This window comes from Sardina pilchardus, chromosome 15, assembly GCF_963854185.1.
Source record: "Sardina pilchardus chromosome 15, fSarPil1.1, whole genome shotgun sequence".
NCBI lineage: Eukaryota > Metazoa > Chordata > Actinopteri > Clupeiformes > Clupeidae > Sardina > Sardina pilchardus.
The window spans coordinates 10,333,548-10,350,741 of record NC_085008.1 but is presented as its reverse complement, the minus strand read 5'-3'; the positions used below and the strand labels follow the sequence as shown (position 1 = coordinate 10,350,741).

At 43.3% G+C, this 17,194-nt stretch overlaps 1 protein-coding gene across 3 annotated transcripts in view; it reads right to left on the bottom strand.

The window, feature by feature from the left end:
• Positions 1-17,194, bottom strand: part of LOC134102590 (inactive N-acetylated-alpha-linked acidic dipeptidase-like protein 2) — a 185,634-nt gene that overhangs the window by 63,032 nt on the left and 105,408 nt on the right. For all 3 annotated transcript variants that reach the window (XM_062556740.1, XM_062556742.1, XM_062556741.1), the window contains exons 6-9: positions 11,853-11,996; positions 3,984-4,076; positions 2,380-2,585; positions 828-956 (exon numbers count right to left, since the gene is read on the bottom strand). In XM_062556740.1, the coding sequence (XP_062412724.1) occupies positions 828-956; positions 2,380-2,585; positions 3,984-4,076; positions 11,853-11,996 (572 nt within the window). The remainder of the gene's footprint in view (positions 1-827; positions 957-2,379; positions 2,586-3,983; positions 4,077-11,852; positions 11,997-17,194) is intronic.

Sequence of the window (17,194 nt, the reverse complement as noted above, 5' to 3'; positions counted from 1 at the left end):
TCTCAGCTCTGTCCTCATATTCTTCATTGAGCATGTTGTCTGTTATTCATGAAGCCCGATTTTAAATAAGAACTTCCCCATGACCGCAGACCACTGGGAATTGCACGGTTCTGCGAAAAGGTTGCTAAAACTTTAGAGATTCAATAAGTTAACATGTTCAGACCAAGCTGAAGGTCATGGGAAATGGGAGCCGTCGTGTGTGTGTGTGTGTGTGTGTGTGTGTGTGTGTGTGTGTGGGTGTGTGACGTTATTTCTCCATCTGCAATCCTGCTATGGAGCTACTCCAACTGTGCACTCTGAACGGGTCAAGACTTCCTTTATTACTCTGAAATGTCACAGGTGGACTGGCATTTAGGCTAATGAATAGAAATGTTGTTTCAGTGAAAATAATGGGGTCTTCTGTCATTACCACCAACCAGACGACCCACTCCGACCTGCAAAAATCCTCCTGTCAGATGGAGCTCCAAGACCAGGGGACTCATTGACAACATTTTAATAGGTTAAGCTCTTCACCACTTTGGTTGTCACCTCATGCAATTACACAAATTCTGAAAGCTAGCAGAGAGGGGAAATGGAAAAACTCACAAGATATTGAGATAATCTAAATCAGGCTCTTGAGGTAATATTTATGACTGGTATATCCATTTTAGAGATCACATTGAACTTGGTCTGGCAGGTCGGTTGAATTGACACTTAAAGTCGATGCTAAATTTACATCCCCAATACATGGCCTGGTACCCTCAGTAACATTTCAGCATAAAACAAATAACTACTAAGCAGGAGACACTTAAACGTAAATATCTCTACACATGTAAGGGTTAGGGTACCTTGTGGATGTCGGAGGCCAGTTGAAATAGTGAGGGCGAGGCTGTGGAGCAGGATGACCTCCCAACTCGGACTGGACTGTAGAGACTGACGTAAGCTACAGCACTGCTCTCCAACACCACCCGATTCTCCTGTGTCACAGCATCAAGACAAAAGCAACATTTATCATCATCATCATCATTCTTATCATCAATAATAACATCACCATTATTATCATCATCATCATCATCATCATCAATAACAACATTACTATCATCACTGTCACCTTCATCTTCTTCGCCTTTGTCTTTTTCATCATAGTTATAATTATCATAACAAAGGTGAGCTACAGAAGGGTGAATAGAGAAGTATGAAAAATGGCTTGAGGCAGTGAAACAGTACAGGACTTTGTCCATATATCATCTCCTTATGACTCTGCATGTGGTCTACATTCAGCTCCAACGAAACATAGTAAAACAAAACATCCATTTAAACACAAACAGTGATGCGTTTTTTTTTTTGCATTCATTATTTGGAGCCTGGTGGAATTGTTTAAAATTGTTTAATTTCTTTTTTAAATGTTTCATTATCCATATTATTTGTAAAGAACACGGTGTGCTCTACCCTTTTAGTACGACAATGTCTTGAGCCAGCAGCCAGACCAACGGACACCCTGTCTTGGGTGAATTACTGAAGCTAAGCAGGTGTGGGGCCTGGTTAGTTCTTGGATCGAAGACCTCCTTGGATCAAACTAGGTTGATGCAGAAAGTGGTGTTGGTGGGTGGCCAGTGGGTGACACTCTTCTCTCTGGCCAAAAAAGATCGATCCCAACGGCCCAGGGTAGCGATGGGCACACTGTACTGTAGGAGATGCTTTTTTTTGGATGAGACGTTAAACCGAGGTCCTGACTCACTGTGGTCATTAAAGATCCCATGGCACTTATCGCAAATAGTAGGGGGTACCCCGGTGTCCTGGCTAAATTCCCAACCTGGCGAACTTCAGAGGTCTATTGGTAGTGGTTAGTGAGTTCCCTCCTTCCCTGTGAAGTGCTTTGAGTGTCTAGAAAAAGTGATAAATGTAACGTGCTGTTACATTGAGCAAACATGTTGCTCAATCTGGAAACTGTACTAAAACAGTGCACAGTATGTTGAGGCTATTTGAGAAAATGCCTCAGCCGAATTACTATTTTTGACTGGTTAATTATGATACTTTTGATTGCACTTCCACCAATGCCTGCCACAAAACAATTTCATTAACTCTGAGCAACAGCTATTGCCTTCCATCTGTCTGTTCTAATTTCTTATGGCCTGTTGGCTATATTAGCGAGCAAATGGTTTTTTTTTTGTCTGGCAATGTAAACAAAGCAGGTGGATAAACACTCGTGACCTCTCATTAAACTCATTGGCTCACCAGCGGGCAAGAACACATACAACCCTGCCGTTTCCATTTGGTGCTTGCAAAATGCATCTGGATATTCTAAATGAGCAATTCCACTGAGACATTATGCAAAGGCCACTGAGTCAAGAGGCACACAAACTCAGATCAGAGGGGGTATTTGGACTTTTCTGATTTTACCTCCCCCCACTCAAATGATCCAATGCTACCAAGTGCTGACCCCCCCCAGGAGGTGAAGACGATGGTACGGTCTGGCTGCCAGCCCAGGCGGGCCTGAGACATCATAGAGGAAATGAGCTGAGTCATGATCACGGCACCACTACTCCAGTCCTCTGAAGAACCCTCATGCCAGCTGCCATGACGACTGCCCACCAGAACATATCGATCTGTGATGTAGGAGAAAAGAACAATGACACACAAGAGAGGCACACATGCACAGCCAGCTGGCCCTCTTGTTCATTCCTTAGTAATTCAGGGGATCTTTAAAATAACATCATTGAGTATTGTTGTGCCCTGAAAACTCACTGACTCCACCAGTCATTTTTATGAAAAGAAAAAGACCTACAGTAAGCCCTCTCTATCCATTGCCACCCACATAAGATACGAGGTGTGAATAACATGTCCAATATGTGGACATCAAGCATTAAAATCTAACATCTGGTAAAGCGGCAAGGTGGAAAAAAAGTTCCCTCAAAAGATTTGTGGTCCATAGAATAAGTTTAGCAGCAAATTATGGCAGACTAATAGCAGGCGGTAAATCTGTGTGGTAATTTTAGGAGTGTTTAAACAGGTAGACATTCTGGCAGGAGGTGTGGAGGAGGAGGAGGAGGAGGAGGAGAAGGAGGAAAGATTAAGGACCACCACTGCACCAGGGACATTGATTAAATCATCCACAAGAGGCCAGAGCTAGCCGGTAATTAAAAGCCCATTTGCAGCAGCTAACTGCCCTGCGTTTGCGCAGTAGTGCACCAACATTGTTTTAAAAGGACAGTTTGTCGTTAGTGAAAGGTCTGGGTCCACTTGGGCATTTGAACTAAACCTTACTCGTATCGGATTTCTATTACAAAACAAGTTCTAGCGAACCATTCCATCTGTCTATTCTAACACAAGCACTAGGATCATATCCATACACAAGCATATTCACTTGTCTCACAGCAGAGTGGAAAAACAATAAGAAGCATAGAAGGTGTGGTTACATTTTAACCAGTGAAATCAAGGAAATAATATTACATAATTCTACTGCAATTTGGGCTTCATGAGATTGTTTTCAATCCTGTGCGAAATGGAGGAGGGGGATTAGCAGTCCTACCAAGTAAGCAATAAATGAGTGCATCTGAACGTAAAAACAGCTTTAAAACAACAGCCTGTAAACAAAATTGATATCTCAGTTAATTTGATCTTTCCTCGGTCAAATGAGTAGTGAAAGCCATGTACAGTAATTGCGAGAATCTGTCTTAGCTCAAACCCGACTCTTTCTTCAGCTGTCAATCATGAATATAATAATCATGAGCTACAATTAAACACATTTAATCAGGCATCTTTCTGCAACAGCACATACAATTTTTCAGAATAGCGTTTAGTCCTTTCATACAGGCAAAGTTATCATAACACAATATACAAAAAACAATTGAAATGCACCATACATTTTCCTTTTTAAAAAAAAAATCTTTGTATAGTGAAATAATGACCAAGATCATTGTGTCAGTATGTTGACTGGCTAAGCCAACATACTGACTCGCTGCCCTGCCCTGCTTATGTAAAATGCTGTGTCAAGAGTCTCCTACCTGGATTAATCCTTCCTTTCAGATAGCCGATGACATTGTGAATTGTCCTGTATGATGCTCGTGTCCCGACATTTAATGTGATTATTCTTTTGGCTGCAAGACAAACGTTTGAATGTGTGAAACAGAGATTAAACGCAGCACTCAATGCATAACAAAACCTTTTCATTTTTCTTAAAGGACAGCAGACATTAGAATCTATCAAACTGTACTTAGGAAATATGTCCTTGGTACTTTTGCAGAGAATGAAATAAATCATGTTCGGGGGAAGTGAGCATAACAAAACAACAACATTGTAAGTGACAATTGTTCTACCGCTATTCAAAACAAAACAAACATTCATCTTTTATGGCTTCTTCCCATGCAAGGATATGAACACTCCTAAGTACAATTACTCAAGAGTTAGCGTGAGAAACATCAATCAACACACAATCATCATGAAGAACATCCTATTGGACTTTACAGAACACAAACAGCAAAATCAGACCAGAAAAGAGAAAAGAGGACAAACAGCAGGGTAGTGGCCTAAAAAAGGAACATTTCAAAATGGCATCGGGATTTGTTTCAGCCTTCCTTCACATCCTGTAAACACCATGTGTTGAAAAGCATACAGTAGGATGCTTTAACCATACAACCATACAGCTGAACCATACAACGGAGATTGCCATTTGCAACAGCCAAACTCAAACAGGGAATGGGCTTACCCCATATCTAATTTGACCCAATACAAAAACCAAGTAATCAGTTTGACAGCAACATCCTCAATGTCAATTCAGTGTAAGTAGACACGATAAGTATACTATCATTACTATATGTAATTAATGTAAGTAACAGATGAGCCCTTAGCCTCAGCTGCACCAGATGGGGACTTATTCCCGGTGACATAGAACAGCACTGGCAATTTGCATTTAGCATCCTGCGTAACGAGATGCAAAACAGTGATGCCATTCATCCCATGACTAGAGCATCATAGTGGTGGCTCTGGCTGGTGGGCCTCCATGCTTCTTCCTCCCTCTAATAGCCTGTGCAGACCACACAATTTTAACCCGATTTTGGCACGATTGTGTCGTGGCCGACACATTTCCATTGTCGTGTCTGAATATTTGAAGGAGGAGGCGTAGTGTGACATATTCAACGACCCACGGTTTATTGTCTGCTATATTCTACGATGTCGCGACCAAAAGTTTAGCATGTCAGATTTTTTTGGGAATCTCCTACGACTCCCATAATGACACTGACACTGTGACAACACATGACGAGAAGGCTACGATAGATGATCTTGTGCGATGTGGCCACTCTCGCCACCAAGACGCGGCCAAGATTTTGTGGTTCTCTGATCGCCTAGTCTGACATGGTCAATCGTGAAAGACAAACAACCGCATGGTCCATACAGGCCATAAGAGCACGCTGGTCAAGAGCCGCCCTGAGAGGTCAACACACAGGGCTCTACAACTGCTCCGTCTGCGCACTAGACTACACAGTGATCGATATAAACCTGGTGTCCCTCTCAAGAGCTCCCCATCGACACTGATACCACTTCTTCCCTCGAAAGCAGAGTCCCATCAGAGGCCTCGCACAGGAGACGAGCTATGACAACACCAATGCTTGATTGAAAGCACTGGCAAGGAATGACTTCTAAATCAATTTAACCACAATGAAAGACCTCTGATTTTTAGGATGGTCTTAATTTTCCTCTTATAAGGCAGAATAAATTTGTGTAGCATAACCTAATCTAATGAAAGGGCATGTACAGTACTATTTACCACTTATTCCCAAATATTTACTGCAGGACAAGTTTTTTTTTTAAATAATAATATTAACAACAACAGAGGAACAGATAGTGAGAAGACAGACAGAAGAAACAGAGACAGAAAAAGAATGACAAAAGACAATCTCCTCAGCCGCCTGTGCGCTTCGATTCGCTCCACTCATCACAGCCCCCTCCTTCTCCACAACAGCGATGCACACAGAAGAGCAACGGCTGAGAATGCCTCCGTAACAGGCGCAGGAGTCGAGGAGGGCTTGATGGAAATGAAGGGGGCAGATTAAAAGACCAAACAGCCGTGACTTCCCCTGCAGATAAGATGGGCAGGGGGGGGGGGAGAACAGACACACTGGATGCACTTGATGAGAATACAAACACAGACACTATGCATGCCAATCAATCCCCGCTCCCTGCTCTCTCTGCTCTCTCTCCCTCTCTCTCTCTCTCTCTACACACACACACACACACACACACACACATACACATACACACGCAAACACATACACACACGGATACAGACACGCTCAAATGCACACAAGCACATGTGTCTCTCTCTCTCCTTTTCTCCGAGTCCTGCTAATTATTGGGGGTCAGACAGCGAACGTGAATATTAATCATGCATACTGAAATCAATATTCATCATCAATACCACAGTGGATGAAAGTAAACCCCGTATCCCACAGGAATTTCCCCATCCTCATCCACTCCCCTGCATTCTCCCACTCTCTCTCTCTCTCTCTCCCTCTCATCCCTAGTCATCCAGCCCCCACTCCTGTGACACTGCCCATGGAGGGTGTGATTCCCCAGTTCAAACAGAGCGTCAGTGAAGAGGATGTAGGCTCTCTCCAGGTTGAAGGCGAAAGCAGAATTGAAAATTCCTTTTTAAGAGAGCTGCCGGGTAGCGGGCAGATGTTCTGGCCTTGGGGTGTAGCACGCAGACACTGACTTTTTTATTAGCTTGCCGCGGTGCAAATATCACAGGGAAATAAAGATGAAGTTGCCACTGAAGATGTAAGCTTCATGGACACAAATAGGGGGGGACCCTGTAACCATGGTTCATTGATACAGAGCCTTTTTTTTGCCTCCAAGTAATTTAATTTCGTATAAAAATTCAGTGGCCGTCTAGCAGGGCACTGGATCTCATTTATCACTTTTGACAAAAGCACAAATGACTTTGGATAAAGAGCAAAGGATGTACACACAGCTCTGCAGTCCTCTCTAAAAGCTTCACTGCTCAGGTGATATTACAGATAATACTGTACGCTTACACCCATCCACTCTACAGCATGCACAGACAACAGATCCGCAGCAATACACACGTACAGTTTACTGACACGCCGTGCAACGTGAGACATTATATCACCGCTGTCATGTCTCTTTTGCATGTGAAAAGTTCAGACACCTCACGCTGCTGTGAACTCCATGCCGGTTTTGGATGCCAAGTCGACACCCTCGGCTCGGGATAATGTGAGCTCTTATACGCTCTGAATTCACTCGAGCTCTGTCAGCAAAATCTGGCAGTGCAGCATTTTCTAAGGTCAACAAAGTTCATTGTTTTTAGACACGGAACCACAACAGACTACACACAGCTGCAAATAAGAAAGAAATAAAACAAGTGGAACATCTCCTTAAATAGGATTCATTGCTCTAGGCAAATATTTGTTTACTGACAGAGGACCGTTTTAATTTGTAGCTTAAACAACCAGCAGTTGACTATGTCAAACTATATTTCCATTCAGTCCTTGAGGAGTATTTGTGAGTGACAGTTTTATAGACCAAAGAACTCGCAGCCTTATTTTCAAATAAATAGGCAAATCCATTCTCAGGCTTACTAACTTAATAGAAACAAGTTATACTTGCATTCATGGTGTTAGATTTCTTTATTCAATTCAAACCAGAATAATGCTATGTTAGGCTACATGTGAACAAGATTACCACACTACCAAAGCCAAGGTATGGTCTGTCACCATTTTTAATCCATACCGAGAATCCCCATTTCATTACATTCATTTCAAAATTTGGACCTGGAAAAATATTCCTGTTAAGCTGATCCACTCAATTCAAAAGCAATCTGAAAGTGCCAACCATGTCAATTGCCGTGCACGGCAGAGGTAAACAGCACAGAATCGCTTGTGTTTTGTTGCAAACCCTTTGATACATCTATCAGGAACAGCTGCCACTTAATTAAATGCATTTTCTACAAATCAAGCTCAAGATAGAAGCAATATCTATGCTTTTCTTTTTTTTTTTCACCTCAAGCTTAATCAAGCAATGGGGAAAGCACAGAGAATGAGACTGATACCGACTGGTCTACCTGGGCACAGCAATCAATACCATTGTAATTAAAGCCAGAGTGTTTCTATAAAGTTATTTCACATAGTGTTCTGCTCCTACGCAGTTACTCCGTGGACAATTTATTATACTTAAAGCATTCAGCCAGGAGCCCGTGGGGACCTCGGGAGCGTTCGTACAGAAGAGAGCCGGCGCCTCACAGAAAATCGGAATTCGTCTGGCCTCCCGCTCTCTTTCGTATTGAATTCTATTTTTTTTTTCTTCTTTTTAACGGCTAAGATGAGATGAGATGAAAATGGCCAGGGTGGGACAAATACACAGTGCAATGAATGAGAGATCATTTCATGTGACACGTGGTGGGCCACGGAGCTCCTCCTGACAAAGGCGTGAACAATACATTATCTGGCCCGCCGATGTGGGTGGGTGGACGCCGGGCCAGTGCGGGCTGGTTATTTCGCCGGTGTCTATTTCCACACAGGTAACACGTAGGCCGCCTCTGCACCTCGACACCTTGTCTCAATTTGAAAAGTGGGAATTGGAAATTAGAGAATACCGCTGCCTTACAGAGAGCCTTAATTCAAAGTGGATGAGAAAAAAAAGGCAAAAGCAAAAAAAAAAGGCAAAAAAGCAAAAAAAAAAAAAAAAAACGAGCACGAGCACGAGAACAGATAGAAACAAATGATTTGAAACCTCTGGAGTGGTCAGTGCTTCACCCACAATCGATAGAGCACAGATTACTAGCCATCCAGATTTGATCGAGCTAATGGAACATTGCAGCTCACGGCTGGGTGGGTTTGGCTGGGTGGGTGGGTAGGCGGTGGGGGTGGGGATGGGGATGGGGATGGGGATGAGGGGGGAGGCTAAGAGGGCCTGGGGAAGACAGGAACAATTGGGCCTCATCCCCTCCGGTCTGCAATCGATGCAGTTCCTGGTTACTGATATTTTGATCACATTGATTGCTGTGCATCAGGGTCAGGAGGCAGTTCTAGTCAGTGCTCAGGAGTTACGGGGCATTACGTGTTTGCTGATCCAAGCAGACTGAGAGACAGGGGGGGCGAGAGTGAAAGGTGACACAGCTGACCTCAAAAGATCCCCCAGGGCTAACTGAGACAAGTTTACAACAGAAATATACGAGGTGCTAAAATAAAAAATAAAAAAAAATCAACATTATTCTATCGAATGACCAATGCTAAGAGCCTCCACTAGAGTTGCTTGCTGAAATGTATAATCTTTCATCCAGTATCCAATTTAATGGCATCATTTAAAGTCACACTAATGCACATATTGCTTAGATTTACAACAGGCAAACAAAGCATTCAAGAGCACGCAAGTCTCTCACACAGGCACACCGTTCATGTACTACTCCATGACCTGTTTACTAGGACCTTCACAAGTTCCCTCTGAAACACTGGCACTGGTCCATTGAAGTAGTAGCACTGCATTGCCAAACAGCCGCTGCTTGCCTTGTAATCACCCTGATAGTGTCCGTCTTTAACTTCTTTTGGGGAACTTTGGCAAAGGGATTTGAGTCAAAGCCCATTTTCCCTCACTTTGTCGCTTGAGCCCAAATCCTGCACTGTCTATCAAGGCGAGACAACGGCACTGCAGCAATCTTGCTGGTCTCCTGGGTGACGAGGCACAGATAAGAGGGGATTTTCAGTCAATAGCAGGAATTAGAGCTTAATACCCCCATTAAAAAGCCTGAAACAGATGCCCGCATAAGCACAACACCAGAAGAGGGCCGTGTCGAGCTGCAGAGTGTGGCTCTGTGGTGGTTGCACACACACACACACACACACACACACACACACACACACACACACACACACACACACACACACACACACACACACACACACACACACACACACACACACACCATCATCCTCAAACAAACACCTGTCCTTCAAGACAACATCGTGAAATCTCATAAGCCTCATCCGTAATGATCCCTCATCAACATTGTTTGTATAAAAGAAGCATCCTGTGCTGAAACGGTCAGATACAAAAGAAACCACAATGCTTTCATACACAGGAAGGAAAACAATTACAATCAAAGCTATTATGATCTCGCAATCCACTTACATAATGTATCCAACAAAGAACTCATGGCCAATGTTGGACGAATTGCACTCTAAATTTAAATGTAATCACACGTGTGAAGTCATGCTGCTGTGTCAGAAAAAACGTGTACACTTTAATGTGTCATGGCACAGGATGCAAAAGTGCAGTACCATCATAAAGCCAATGGTCTATCTATGTTGATTCAGTTTTATTCTACTGTGTGCTTTTTTATTTTGCTGTCACTGGTTCACCCTTTATCAGTTGAAACATCTAGGATGGACACATACTCTCTCAGATGGATGTAAAATCGTGGGTTCCTATGTTTTTAATCTTCAACTCAACCTCAACCTACATGCAAGTTGTTTCTTGTGCAATCATGGTTTAGCTTCATGTCTTTTATGAAAGGCAAGTAGGCCAAGACAGACCTTAATTCAGCATGTTAATAACCAAGACTCCTTATGGGAGTACATGAAGAAGAAATAGATCCCACAAACATTTACAAAATAATTAGTGTCAAAGTATTGGACAGTCGAGGGGTGTCACTCTGGTGATAAATTGCCTGTCAGTTTGCAAAATTTGCAACAAGGGCATTATACAATGTAGGTCACTACAGTACCAGGCAATAACGGAGATCACACATTCCAGACCACCACTGCACATTACACTTTTTTTATCATTAAATTAAAAACATCATTCCACTTGAACGATGGCCTCTTACGCAAGCATTGCTATTTAAATCTAATTATGTACCAATGAGCACCTCTTGAATTTGTCACTTTTATGGAGCTGATGACACACGTATCTCTTTTTTTTCAGCAGGGGCAGTGACCACGTTACTTGTTAAATCTGACCCCTCGCAGCCATCACCACGGGGAGCAGCGCTAGTGCGCGCCTGACCGACCGTCCACTCATGGATTCAATTAAGTCTCCGGAGGATCCCCACGAGCTGCGCTGACTGACACATGTAATGGACTCGGACATATACGGGCCGTGATGAGAGTGGCCCAGAGATGATGTTGAGTGCCCACTGCAATTCACCGTGGATATAATAACCTACTTTTAGCCTCGCGCTACTCTCCCCACGACACCGACGTAAATCAAGGTAATCACGCGCTCTCGTTTACCCACCGCACGCCTACAGTAGCCCCTTCATTCAAAGTGGAGGGCCTGCCGTCTGTGGCTCTCACAGCGGGGAGACATCAGTGCCACGCCGCGGTGGGCTAGCAGTTGGTGTTTTGATAGCATATTAAAAAAGTGCCATTCTGCATCACAGACATACAAATGCAGAAAGGCAGTGACCCAAACCACTTTTTTTCTTTTTCTTATTTTCGTTCTCTCACTCTCTCTCTCCTTCCCTCTCTCTCTCGGACAGAGAGGAAGTAGTGTTTCCCAGTTTGGGCCACGGCTAGCTGAGGGCTGTTCTGGCAGAGGAGGGTGGGGAGGGGGTGTCAGCCCCGTTTGAACACAGCGGGACTTCAGAGCTCCTGGCCATCAAAAGAGGTGCTGGACACCGACACCAACCTTGAGGTTATGGTCATGCTGAGGTGATGGGGCGTAGAGCTGTGTGGAAGCGTGTGTGCGTGTGTGTGTGTGTGTGTGTGTGTGTGTGTGTGTGTGTGCGCGCGCGCGCGTGTGTGTGTGTGCGCGTGTGTGTGTGTGCGCGTGTGTGTGCGTGCGTGCGTGTGTTATAGTATGTGGGGCATCGTCCGCAGCACCCAAATGTTGTATCCTGCTGAGAAGAATACATTTACCTGAGGCAGACTGCATGGCCAGCGGGGTACAGGGACGTCCCTCACCCATAGTGGGTGCAGACATAATCTCTTTGGCCAGACCCGCAGAGATCGACTGCACCAGCAGTGATGTTAGGTATGGCCTCTCCACACGGTAGCTTCCCTCTGTTGGAACATACAAGCAAAATATAATATCCGTCAATTGCAATACAACAAGGAGGCCGAGATAACGCAGCACAGCACAGCACAGCACAGCACAGCACAGCACAGCACAGCACAGCACAGGTAAATGGCATTGCCTTGTTGAGATCTTTTCTGTTTTGCAACCAGGTTTATCAATTCAGGAGCACTTGAGCAAATGGACGAAATCAACAATGAAATACAACAATTAGCAATCACTTCATTTTCCCTGTGGTCCAAATGCTAGGAAGTAGAAGTACCACTCTGGTGTGTTAGCTTAAGTGTGTGTGTGTGTGTGTGTGTGTGTGTGTGTGTGTGTGTGTGTGTGTGTGTGTGAGCAATCACATTCACAGAGCACAAATATTTTTAACAAATAAATGAGTGCACAAGGTGAGTGGTGTGCCAATAATTCACAGGAAATCAGTAGAAAGAACGAGAACGTCTGAGGGGGAAAGGACAAGAGGGAAGAGGGAAGGCAGAGAAGAAGGAGAGAGAACGAAAAAAGTGAGAGCAAAATGAGAGTGAACAGAGGGAAGGTAGGCGAGTGAGACAGAGGGAAAGAAAGAGAGAGAGAGAGAGAGAGAGAGAGAGAGAGAGAGAGAGAGAGAACACAACAATCAGTAAGAACGAGTGTGGTGATGAGAGGGCCAGCTCACGCAGTCAGGGATGTCTCCACTCGTATCAAGGCTCCTCTACTTCCTGATTGCGGCTCACCGACTCCCTGCTAATAGGCTGGCGGATTTTAAGTTGGAAGTAATGGTTTCCACTGAACCAATGGGGATTTAGACGGGTGAAATGCTCCATTGATCCAGCCTCATTAAAAGTGGGAAGAGGGTGAGCCTAATCCTGCTTCAGGAACACATTTATTTAGGGGTTCAATTTTCCACCAGCGGAGTACCTCTGGTGTGATGGGTACGGTCATACATGAGCAACAATCACAAGCTCCTGAGCACTGCCAAATGTGGGCTTTGGTGCTGATTATATTGGCAATCTATCCATGGTACTTATTGTTAAGAAATGGCTCATGAAGGTATCTGTGATATACAGTATCTATGCCAGTTTTAATGTAAAGAAGGGAAAAATTCCCATTGATAAATTAATTTAGAAAAAAAAAAAAAAAAAAAAAAACACTTGCCTGATGTACAAGGCACTCCTTCCAAAAGTCCCATCCTATCCTAATGCGAGGATGACTAACGTGGGCAATGTATGACACTGAGGCCAACATTTATTTATTTATTTATTTTTACTGAAAGAGGATAAAGACCAAGGAAGCTAATGAAAGAATGGAGGACGGTTCGAAATATACCTTTTTAAAAGGTGCTTATATGCCACTGAAATAAGGTATCTTCATGAATTATGGAGGAGCTCTCTGATTGTCTTCAGGTTGTGAAGCCGTTTACAGACGCCCAATAAAAGAGAACCTCCCCGTACAGCTCTAACTCTTGCACACTGCTGTGGAGGCCCATTCCTCACCATTTCCCAGGTTACAATAACCAGTTCCCTTCACAATCCTACAGCAATAACAATAAAACAATGGCCATATCACAGCACAGTGAGTGTCAGGGTGGGATCTAAAATATACCTTCTGAATTACAGTTGCAGCCTTCCTCGCAATCAAATGTCTGTGATAAGATGTGTAACACAGTCTTTGTGACAAAGACAATTCTCATGAAATATACAGAGAGAGAAATGCGGGACAAAAAGACAGGGCGCGTGAGTGTGTTTGTATCTGTGTGTCTGTGTGTGTCTGACAGGGGGTAGGTGGAGTGCTGTGCTAAAGTGCTGAAATCTTTAGGGAAACATCCTGAGACACTCCACTCCCTCTGAATCGCTAATCGCTCAGTCTCAACCACTTTTATTTTCCCCCAAACTTGGGAAACATAAACAACTTCCCCAGCAAATAGCTTTTATCTGTGTTCTTCTAAAAATTCATACACGCCTTCTGAATTCTCCTCCCTCCTCCCGAAAAAAAAAAAAAAAAGTACTCAGACGCACTCGTTCCCCCGGACAGAAAAAAAAAGAGAGAGAAAAGAAAACCTGAGAGCTAAGAGTTTGCTGCTCACTCTCACATTCTCTCAGAAGTCAGAGCACGGCAAGTCGAGTGCTTATCACTTTGTTGCGGTGTCCTCACAAAGGTAATATGGTCTAAGCCGAGTTCTCTCAGCCCCCTCGTTTATTACCTCAGAGGGTGGAGGGCTTTTCACAGCGGCTGCTAACCCGAACGGCCATGATTCATGTGGCCAGTGAAATATAAGTACAGTATCTTTATTCTCCATCTGCTGTGTTGTGCACGTGCAGCGCATGCTCCAGCCAGGCGATGCAGTGTCTGTCCGATCCACCGTGTGTGCGTGTGTGTGTGTGTGTGTGTGTGTGTGTGTGTGTGTGTGTGTGTGTGTGTGTGTGTGTGTGTGTGTGTGTGTGTGTGTGTGTGTGTGTGTGTGTGTGTGTGTGTGTGTGTGTGTGTGTGCGTGCGTGTGCGTGTGCGTGTGCGTGTGCGTGTGTGTGTGTGTGTGTGCGTGTGTGCGTGTGTGTGTATGTGTGCGTGCGTGCGTGCGTGTATGCGTGTGTGTGTGTGTGCGTGTTTATCTATTTATCTTATGGTGTCTGCTGGGCCTGTTTCAGTACATGTACTGTATTGTATGTGGTGGGGAATGAGAGCCCTTTGAGAATGAACGAAAAGATCAATTGAACTCAAACTCAGTTTTTGAAAAAGTGTAGAGTTACATTAACCTGGCACAAATACAGTAGAAGTGTTTAGCAGAGAGGCTCCTACTCAACAATCATATACCATCACATCAATGTTTTTTGTTGTTGTTGTTGTTGCTTAATTCTACAGAGCATGTACTGTAACATGGGCCTCAGATGTGAGCACTTCTGCCTCTTCAGACCCTGACCACTCCCCACACTTCTCCGATAAGCAGCCCAAGCAGGACTGGCCCAATATACACCCCTTTATTGAGCATTTCCACACATCAAGCCCAATGAAATAAAATAATCCAGGTACGTTTCTGTATACATACACAGCAAGATCGATTAAAAATATACAAGGCCAATTTGTATACAAGTTTATGGGATTTATGAGATCCAAAAATTTACTGAATGGTTTGTTCATTTTTAACAACCTATAAGATTTTATGAACACCAGAGAGATTTTACAATCCAATTAATGCAGTACAATTTTGTACAAATAAACTGGTAAGGGATGGCAATTAATTTGCACAAACACAATGCCATGCTCTTTCATTTAAATTATGCATTTTTTGCCCTTTGATGTAACATAGTGCTCACCTTTTTTCATAAGTTCTTTCATGTGTTAAAAATCTTGAGAAGCACTGAATTAGTTGTTCAAAGCTTGATTTGCATGATCGTTAAGCCCAACATGCCAGTTGTAGCAAGTTACAGTAGGATAAAGATGTGTTCAGACGTTTTGCATTTCATCTTTACTTGTCATTTTTTATTGAATTTCTGCTCACACTACACTGTACAATTGTAGTACACAAAGCAAACAATGAAATTCATGTTCACCCAAAAATCAAAGCGAAATGTGTTCATTTAGCACGTACTGTATGTGATGCTCTGTCAAGCCAAAAAGAAAGAGAGAGAGAGGAGGAAAAGGAGTGCTGCAAACGTAAAGAGAAGACAAATGCAGGGACAAAGCAGGCAAACAGAGGGCAAAAGAGCAACAGTCTGGTAGCTCAGCCCAGCAGATGTGAGACAGGGAATTCTCTCAGCCTTAGAGAACTTGTGCTCCAAGGGTGTTCAACTGAAGTAAGCACTGCTCAGATCAATACAGCCAACAGACCCCCAGATAAGCCTTTCATTACTTCACTGTAATGGAGACTACCAACTCAGTGCCACACAGCATATCGGCTCCATTTGGCCTTCTGAAACTGAGCACAGACAAGTTGATTTTTCTCTAAGGCTAGTCTTTAAAACTAGTCGAACACCAGGCTGAAACTCTTGCGCTCTTAAATGGAGGCAGAGATGCAAATCAAGCTGTATTTTGTTTTATTTCTTTATTCCCATGAGAAGGTACTCAGAGAAAAATACAGAAAGTATTTAAAGATATATGACATTTCTGTAGTAACACTGAGTGACAGTGGAAGGCCTACTGTATGTCTCTCTCCAGTCAATCATCCCCTCCATACCCTAGGCCTTTCTGAGATGACAGATTTGTTGTTTTTTTTAGGTGTATGAATGTCTAAATTAGAATAGTAAGCAAACACTCTCCTACTGTAGCAGAACACAGGTACGGCAGAATGACTGGCATCGCAGAAGCAATAATATACAGAAGCCAACGTCGGAGCAAGACCAATAAAAAGGTAAGATCATTCCAAACAATCCTGCCAAATTATTCCAAAAAATCTCATCATCCCTCAGTGGTGCCCAAACCAGATTAAAATTAAATAAAGTTTTAATAGCCTAGATTAAACAACAACACATTTCAAAAATCATTGCTCTACGATTGGAAAACTCAGAGATACATGTGACTTCCAAGAACAGGAATAACTCCAGGGAGCTGTGTGAGGGGCAGTACTTGACAGATTAACAACAAGGCCTGGTGTAGTAGAAATCACAAAAAAGATTTCACTGATGAGCAATACAACAATAAAACAACAATACTTAACAAAACAACAAGTTCCTATTAAGATCACATCCATTTGCAGCCCATATAGCAGCTCTCCAGACTTAACATTTCAGCCTGTGTTACACTCAAATGCATTTAAACAGGCACAACCACCCAATTTAAGGTGTACCACGCACACCGTTCTGCACTGTGGCCAACACGCTCTGAGAATAAGCATACCAATATGTGCACATTTATTGAGATAGTTTGGTGCAATCAGGCATAAAAGGGTTGAGTATTTAGAAGGGCTTCTTTTTATCTAGAGGATCATAACAAAGGTTGACTTTAAATGAGAGTTGGTTGTCTAAGTTAAGTTTTAAGTGTATTTGAGTTTCTCATAAAAGAACAAACTAATTTACAGAGAACGTCCTTGTTTGGGCGAGATCACATCAGTACATTGTGCTGATACACCCATGTTTGCATGTAGGATTCTGTTAAATTAGCCTTACTTTATACGAATCAGACCTAGCACATTATTTCTAAAGGAGGAGAAAAGGCTCATTATATCGAAAGCCACTGTCGGGATGATTTCGCTTTCCAGACATGCACATGAACT